This window comes from Ochotona curzoniae, unplaced genomic scaffold (genome assembly GCF_017591425.1).
Source record: "Ochotona curzoniae isolate NIBS_2020 unplaced genomic scaffold, NIBS_Ocur_1.0 contig_3819, whole genome shotgun sequence".
Taxonomy (NCBI): domain Eukaryota; kingdom Metazoa; phylum Chordata; class Mammalia; order Lagomorpha; family Ochotonidae; genus Ochotona; species Ochotona curzoniae.
This window is the reverse complement of record NW_024466004.1, coordinates 8,327,244-8,335,629: the sequence shown is the minus strand read 5'-3', so window position 1 is coordinate 8,335,629 and position 8,386 is coordinate 8,327,244. Positions and strand designations below refer to the sequence as shown.

Sequence of the window (8,386 nt, the reverse complement as noted above, 5' to 3'; positions counted from 1 at the left end):
GTCCCTCACCTTCCTTCTTGAGTTAGAGCACCTTAAACAGGGTACACTTGCAGTAAACAACCAAACATGGCATGCACAGGGAATGAAGCAGGGATGGCCCTGCCCACCAACCTGACACTGGAGGCTTCTCTTACAAAAGGCTTGGGGCATGTCATTTCAGCTTTTTGTTTGTATTTTGTTTTTTTGTTTTTTTTTTTTTTTAAGATTTGCTTTATTTGAAAGGCAGAGTTACAGAAAGGAGAAACGGAGAAGAGATCTTATACTCCACTGGTTCACTTCCTGAATGGCTGCAAGGGCCAGCGCTGAGCTGATCCAAAGTCAGGAGCTAGGAGCTCCTTCTGGATTTCCCATGTGGATGCCACTTGGGCCCTCCCCTTCTATTCTCCCAGGTGCATTAGTAGGGAACTGGATCAGAAGTGGAACAGTAGGACCCAGTGGTGTGGCCTAGCGGCTAAAGTCCTCACCTTGAACGCGCCAGGATCCCATATGGGAGCCGGTTCTAATCCCAGTGGCCCCAGTTCCCATCCAGCTCCCTGCTTGTGGCCTGGGAAAGCAGTCGAGGATGGCCCAAAGCTTTGGGACCCTGCATTCACATGGGAGACCGGGAAGAGGTTCCTTGTTCCCAGCTTCGGATCAGCATAGCACCGGCCGTTGCACTCACTTGGGGAGTAAATCATCAGATGGAAGATCTTCCTCTCTGTGTCTCCTCCTCTCTGTATATCTGACTTTCCAATAAATAAATAAAACTTAAAAAAAAAAAAAAAGAAGTGGAGCAGTACTAGATCTTGGTGCTACTATCCAGGACGCCAGCATTGCATAGAACAGCTTAGCTCAACATTGACCCTAGTCAACTACTTTGTTTCTAAAGACCTGTTAGTGACATTTCATATAAATGAAGTCATGTGAAACCATTGCTGCAGCGTAGTGGGTTAAGCTGCCACCTGCAGCGTTAGCATCCCATATAAGCACCTGCTCAAGTCCCAGGTGTCCCATTTCTGATCCCACTCCCTCTAACGGCCTGAGAAAGCAGTGGGAGATGACCCACATGCATGAAGCCCCTGATGGAACACCAAGAGCCACCTCCTTCATTTTACCTCTTTGGTAAAAGTACACCTGGAGAGAGGCCCCTGGGAGTTGGGAGACGGTAGCCATCAGAGAATTGGCAGAGCGCGCTGGCTTTCCGGCTGTCAGATTCTCACCGGGTGCGAAGGGGTGGGGTTGAGTGGCTGCGCACGTCCGGTCTGTGTGCGGGCTCCGAGCCCCCACTCTCGTGTCCACCAATCGGTGGTGGCGGTCTTCTCTCCGGCCCACCCCCGGCCCCGCCCAAGGGAAGAAGAGTCCAGGCCTACTGAAAGGTCCACAGGCTTTTTAATGGTGTGATGGCTACTTCCCTTCCGAGATCCAGTCGAATCATGACGGCGGCTTCCAAGGCTCGGGGTGGGGGTGGACAGAGGCCATGCAGTGACTGGGAGGATGGGCGGTGGCGGCGGCAGCGGCGTGTTACATTCTGTGTGGCTTGTAAACATTCTGCAGTGGCTTCTCCCCGCCCGGGGCTGGCCGCCCTCCCAGCCCTGGAGCAGAGAAGGTTGAGCAAGCCAGGCCCCGCCCTGCGAAGAGGTGGGCCGAGGGAAGAGGTGTTGGTGGACATAGCTCCTTTCTGGCACCGAGGGGAAGGGAGGCAAGGCCTGGTCTTCGGGTGCATATCCTCTCTGCCCCACCGCGGTCTGAGTCAGTGATACAGGCAGTGTGATGGACAAGTGCTGGGGCGCGGAGAGGGTGACACTCTATAAGGGGAGGGGCCCAGGACCAGCAGGCCTCATGGAGGGTATTGGGGCAGCTGGAGATGTGGCGCTGAGGGGTGGGGGCATGGTGTCTGCTGCCCTGGGTCAATCCTGTCTGTCCCCTGCCACCCTCCCACTCAAATACTCTGAACCCCATGTCCTCCTCCCCTCCCTGGTGACATTCAGTGACTCAGAGGACTGAGGTCGGTTGGGAGACCCTGGGATTTGCATCATCCCAAGGACAGACTGTATTTTCACTTGTTTTTGGTGTATTTTGTTTGTGTTTTTTTTTTTTTTGCAGTCTCTGCCAGCTGCAGCACTGAGTGAGGCTGGGGGTGGAATGGGCCGTGGAATAGGGGCTGGGGCTCCCTTGGGCCCCTCTCCTTTTCCTCCCGGACTCCAAGCCTGGCTGTTGTTGGTCCTGGGGCAGCGATGAGGCTGGGGGCCCCTACATTCACGGTTCGGTTGGTGGCAAGGAACAGGCCCTGGGGGGCCTGGATAGCAGGGGTCCTGCCTGGTCCCCACCTGGCACGAGCTGATTGTCATTCGGAGAAGCTCTAGGGTAGAGCAGACGGTCCCCCTCCAGCCCTGACATCAGGTCCAGAGAGGTTTCCTGAGTGGTCTGTGTCAGCGTGGGCTGGACCTTGACAGCTGTCCACCCCGATGCCTCCCCCACCACCAGAGCAGCTGGTCTGCAGAGAAGCTGTGCCAGCAGCCGCCTAGGTCGGCAGACTCTCCGGGATTTGGGGGTGGTGGTGATGGGAGGGGATCAGCGGGCACCATCAGCCTGCTCCTGGGCTTTTGCCCTTGTGGGCATCCTTACAGGTGACTGGCACACTGGGGAGGGGCTGTCGTCATCTTCCTTGAAGTGTCTTGGTTGCTCCCTGTGGCTCGAGGCAGGACAGCATAGGATCAGGCTAAGGGACAAAGGCTGAGGGAATTAAGGATGGAGGAAGTCCTGCCCGCTGTAGCCCTGGCTGGCCATCCCTTTTGCAACCAGGGCACTGCCTGCCCCAGCCACTAGCAGTTGGGGACTCATGATGTGGTGGGGATGAACTCTAGAGGGCAGAGGACCCCATGTTCATTCAGGGAGGCAGGGTATGGGGTTAGGGCGAGGGACTCTAGGGAGTTGGGCTGGGCACTCATCATAGCACACACCCTCAGGACATCAGATTGGCACTTCTGCTTTGGGGGCCACCTGTGGATTTGCTCCTGCTTTCTCTGTCCACTGATCCAGCCCACACTCCCACAGAGGAGAGGATGGAGGGGAGGACCCAGGTAGAACTGAGCTTCTGCAAAAAAATACTAGCACACAGATCACGACAACCAGCCCCTCCTCTACCAGCACTGATTGGTAGGTGGAACAGGTAAAATTGGCTGAACCACAGCAGGCAGGATTGAGGTCACACGACAGGAAGGACTTCCTGATGGAGATGCGCCCTGAGCACTAGATCAGGTTGGACCAGGAGTGAGAGCTTTTCCAAAGACTGCCCCTTCCCCCACAACTTCCCATTGGTAGACACTTGCCCAGAGAGGCCTCCCCCCGCCCCCCCCCACACACCGCCATTGTTTTCTGAGGCCCCACTCAAACTTGGGGACAGTTGGATCTCTGCTCCTCAAAGATGCAAGGAAGCATACCTGCCTTCCTCCCTCCCCCCACTCCCACTTCCTCCCTTCCTGCCCTCTTCCTCCCCCAACATGCCCAGGATGGAGCTGGGACAGGTCAGAGCTGCCCTGTCACACCTGAGTAGACCCGAGTCCCTGACCTGTCCTCCCCTCCCCTCCCTGCCCCTCCTGTCACCCCACTCAGGGGCCGCAGGAGTGCGGCGGGGAGATGCTGAGACTGGGGCTTCCACTTGGGCCTTTTAAAGCCGCTTCTCCGCAGACTAGGGGCTTTGGCTGGAAGAGGAGACGGAATGGCAGGGAGCCGCGGGAGATGTAAGCAAAGGTCCCGGGCAGATGGGGGTGGGCGTGGAGAGCAGCGAGGCCTGAGGCGTGAACAGGGCATCCCCAGACGTGGGTTCCTCGGTGACGCAGACAGACCCGAGCCTTGCCCCGGAGTACGGGGCGGCCAGGAGAGGAAGGATGCGGGCTTGGGGAGGGAGGCGATTCCTCCCCGGTCCCGCGCGGCTGCGCGCGTGCGCGCGCGTCCACGCGATGCGGGCGGTAAGCCGGGGGCGCGCGGCGGGCGCGCGTAAGGCTGTGCGGGGAGCGCTTCCAGTGTGGCCAGCTGCGGGTTGGGGCCAGGGCGAGGGGGCCGCGGAGGGTCGCGGGCATCATTATCTGGCCCCGGCCCGGCCCTCCGCCGCCCCCGCCCGGCCTTTGGTTGCTGCGCGCTGCTGAGTCTGCAGTTTCCCTCTGGGTCCCTTTTTGGGGCCTCCTGGGGAGGGGGTACTGCCATCAGGCTGGGCTCCTCCTCGGGCATGCGGGACGCCCCGAGGAGCCGGGGTGACTCCTGGCCGGGCCTGGTGCGAAGGGGAAGGGCTCTCTTTGCGAGACAAGGACTGGCTCCGAGGGGACGCGCTGGAGTGGCGTCGGGCAGAGGCGGGAAGGCCCGGGCTGCGGGGAGCTGAGGGCTTGGCACCGGCTTGGGCTCTTCCGGTGCCCGGGCTGCGGCGGCCGGTCCCGGGATGCTGTTTGGGGCGGAGATCAGGAGCGGTGGCTGACCCTGGGGGCTTCTGCAGCTGGAGCCTGCTCGAGAGCAACGAGAGGCAGGAGGAGAGACCAGGACACAAAAAACAACAAAAAGACAGACTCAGAATCCTCCAGGGCCCTGTGCTTGGGACCCCCATCCTCATGAGCAGCCAGCACCGGGTCGACCAAGGCACAGATGGGTAAACTGAAGCCTGGTGCTCCAGCCTCTAATGCAGGACCTCTATGGACTGCTGGTGGAGGAGTCTACTACAGGCTTTGTTTGGGACCCTCCTTTAATTCTCACGGATTTTGTATTGTAATCTATAATGCATCCATGCTTGTATTAACATGAAATAATTTTTTCTCCTAGCCCTCCAGAGTGCTGGATGTTATGCTTTGGTGTCAAACACCTTCATGGCACCCCAAAGCTGCATGTGTCAGGGATCCCCCGACCTTCCTCAAGATAGACTTGAACCCTACATCAGGGCCAGAAGTTGGCAGACAGGAGGCAGAGTTTAAGTTCCCTCCTAGAATTTGGAAAGTTCTTGGCCTGGAGGAGGCCACTTGCTGCCCAACCCTGGGACCAGCGTGGCTTCTCTTACCTGCTGGTGATGGCTGTGTCGGACGCCGGGGCCGGCGTGCCAGGGGCTCGGCTGAGAGTCTGCCGGGTTGCTGCAGTGGCAGGCATGCGGATGTTGATGGGGCGGGGAATCCGGCTTCGGCCGGCAGATGCCTGCCCAGCCTTCCTGGGCAAGGCCGCCGCCAGCTCTGAGGCAGGTGTGTCCTCCTCAGAGCCCGTGCCGGAGAGCGTTTCGGAGGCGCGACGCTGCTCCTCGCTGGAGGAGGAAGAGGCCAGCCGCAGCAGTAGGTGGCTCTTCCTCTTCTCCATCACCAGCCGCGCCAGGTCCTGCTGCGGCCGGGCCCTTTTGCTCCATCGCTCTCTGGCCGACAGTGAGCCCGACGGCTCCGAGCCTGTGTCCTCCTCAGAGAGCAGGACAGGGATGCGGCTCCTGGGGCGAGGGCCTGGCATGGCCTGTGGGCCCAGGGGAGGAGATGTGCTGGCCACTTTCTGCAAGCCTAACTCTGGCGTGGACACAGCGGCTGATCCTTCAGCCAGGGCTGGGCCATTGGGCAGGGAGTCTGTGGCCACTTCTGAGGGGGTCACCCCAGGGGACCCAGACAGGACACAGCTCTCCATCTCAGCCCCACGCAGGACAAGGCCATTCTCCAGGGGCTCTGTGGCCCCCTCTTGCATTGCACCCCCATCTGAGGGTGCCTCTATCCCCGACTCTCCACCAACGCTGAGCTCCTCAGGCCGCGAGCTCTGGCTGCCAGAAGACATAACGTTGAGGTGGGTCTTCTCCGCAATGTGTACGAAAGTCCTTTCGACTTTGGTGAAGGGTGAGGAGGTGACAGCCACGCCCCCCGCCCCTGCGGTCACTGCCCCCACCCCGGGTCCTGTCCCAGACCCCAAGGGCTTAGACTCAGATTTGAGGACAGAGGACAGGGTGCCCGGCTCAGACACGTCCAGCTGGCTGCCTGTGGGCTGCGGCCGCTCATGCTGAGGCGTGAGGGCAGCCAGGGTGCCCAGGTCAGGATCCGGGGCCAGCTCGGCAGTGACAGGCGACTTCTTCATGTCACCAGGGGAGACGAGCACCAGCGTTTTGGAGCCCTCCTCTGGCTCCAGGTCCCCCTCAGCCATGGAGGCCCGGCCCCGGGATTCCCTCTGATCTTCCGCCAGCAGCGTGGATGGGGCACCCTCCTGGCTCCGGTCTGTGCTCCTCTCACTCCCCTCACTGCTGGAGCCACTGCGGGGCCCAAGCACCTCCCCCAGGGCCACTGCTTCCTCTTCTTCCTCCTCTTCTTCTTCCTCCTCTTCTTCTTCTTCCTCTTCTTCTTCCTCCTCTTCCTCCTCTTCTTCTTCCTCCTCTTCCTCTTCCTCCTCCTCTTCCTCCTTCCCATTGGCCTGAGGCTGAACAGGAACCAGTGGAGTCTGGGGCGAGGTGAGCAGCGTGTGCGAGAAGCCGACCCTGCGCACCCGGTGGAGCAGTCGGGCCCGCTCTCGGTAGTCAGAGAGGTCCCTCTTGAAGTCCTGGTAGGGCAGGCTCAGAGGCACAGCCCGGGGGAGGCCGTTCACCTCAAACGGGGGCGCCACGGAGAGCACCTGCAGGAGGAGCACACACAGGGACCACTGAGGCCACCCTCAGCACATGGCATGTTCACCCGAGGGTTCAGACTCCAGAACAGCACTCGGGAGTGGGGAGTTGGCCCTGAAGCCTCGGAACCTGATTCCTGTGGGTTTTCCCCCTCCCTGCTCCCCCCATTTAACTCACCCCTCACCATGTGCCCCTTCTCCCCCTCCCCCTTCCCCACCCCAGGCCCACAGTCAAGTCTAAGTGTAGGACTTGGACCCTAGAGGGCCCCAGGAGCTACCACTGAGGTCGCCTCTGCTCTCTGTAGATGAGGGGCAGCAAACATCCCTGAGTGCCATCACAGCCATCTTACTGGGGGACTTGGGTCCCACAAGGACACAGTTGGGGCTGTCCCACAAGCCCTGAAGGTACAGGATGGGCCCCTGCCGTTCCAACACGCTCCCTTCCTGCCCAACCCCCGCTTGTGACTATTAAGTTTTCCTCCTGATGTTTCACACACGGGCCCTTGACATCGTGATGGCCATGCCTATTCTAGCTTTTCCAGCCACTGTTCGGCCCCCCAACTGCCTTAGCCTCCTTTAGCTGGCTTAACCAAGTCAGGCCTCTCATGCCAAGGTCCCTGAACATTCTTGGTTCTCTCTTCACCATGCTCCGTGGTGAATCCACAACCCAGGATGCACAGGTCCACAAGGGCCATGGCCACAGTCTTGTTCCTCCTGACTGTGCCACAGCCGCCAGCCTGCTTTCTCCATCCTGCCCTGGGTGATGGTCAGATCTGAAGCCCCCATGCTCTGTCACCTGCGCTCACTCTCACTCTTGGTCTCATGCTGCAGATCTACCATGGTTGCTCCAGGCACAGGAGACAGTTCTGACCCCTGGCTTGGCCACAAATGCCCCTCACCCCGATTCCTAGCTCTGGCTTCATCCCTAGCCTCTTTCCTACAGCCACCTTTGACCCCTGCCCTGTTCTCCAGCCAGTGCTGAAGGGTGGTAGGGGGAGGCAGCAGCAGGTCCTACATCAGTGACATATCTCACCTTTGGCCCAGGCTGCCCCCGGGGTCTCTCCCAGCTCTCCTACCCATGTTAAAAAAAAAAAAAATTGCTTCTGGACCCAGCACTGTGGCCTAGCTGCTAAAGTCCTAGCTTTGAATGCATTGGGATCTCATATGGGCGCTGGTTCTGATCCCGGCAGCTCCACTTCTCATCCAGCTCCCTGCTTGTGGCCTGGGAAAGCAGTAGAGGATGGCCCGAGGCCTTGGGGCCCTGCACCCATGTGGGATACCCAGTGGAGGATCTGGGTTCCTGGCTTCAGATCGGCGCAGCACGGGCCGCTGCGGTCACATGGGCAGTGAATCATCAGATGGAGGATATTTCTCTCTGTGTCTCTCCTACTCCCTGTATATCTGACTTTGTAATAAAAATAATTAAATCTTTTAAAAAATCGCTTCCAAGTCCACCTACGGCAACTCCATGTCTTCGAAGACCCTTCCTGTCCATCCACTGAGCAGCTGTTTCCCTGCACTCTCCCCTAAAAGACCTCCCAGATCTGTCCAATGAGGATGCGCATGGGTCTACCCTGTCCTCTCTCCGATAAACAGAAACCCTCGAAGGCTTTTTCATTCACTCATATTGTTTTGTTTCATTCATTCACTCAAGCTGGAAGCATTCCTTGAGTGCTGTTATCCCAGCCACTATGTGCTCGGCATGGAAGCTGGATAGGGTCAAACTAGACAGACAGTGGTCCCTGCATCTGTGGAGTGTACAATCTCCCTTTCAGGACAGTGGTCCTGCACACTCTGCCATGGCCACGGTCATGTT

The 8,386-nt window shown here is 59.1% G+C and overlaps 1 protein-coding gene across 1 annotated transcript in view; it reads right to left on the bottom strand.

Moving 5' to 3' along the window:
• Positions 1–4,060: 4,060 nt before the first annotated feature.
• TTBK1 (tau tubulin kinase 1) overlaps positions 4,061–8,386 on the bottom strand; it is a 30,223-nt gene continuing 25,897 nt past the window's right edge. The window contains exons 13-14 of the mRNA XM_040982981.1: positions 5,018–6,579; positions 4,061–4,472 (exon numbers count right to left, since the gene is read on the bottom strand). Of these exons, the coding sequence (XP_040838915.1) occupies positions 4,061–4,472; positions 5,018–6,579 (1,974 nt within the window). The remainder of the gene's footprint in view (positions 4,473–5,017; positions 6,580–8,386) is intronic.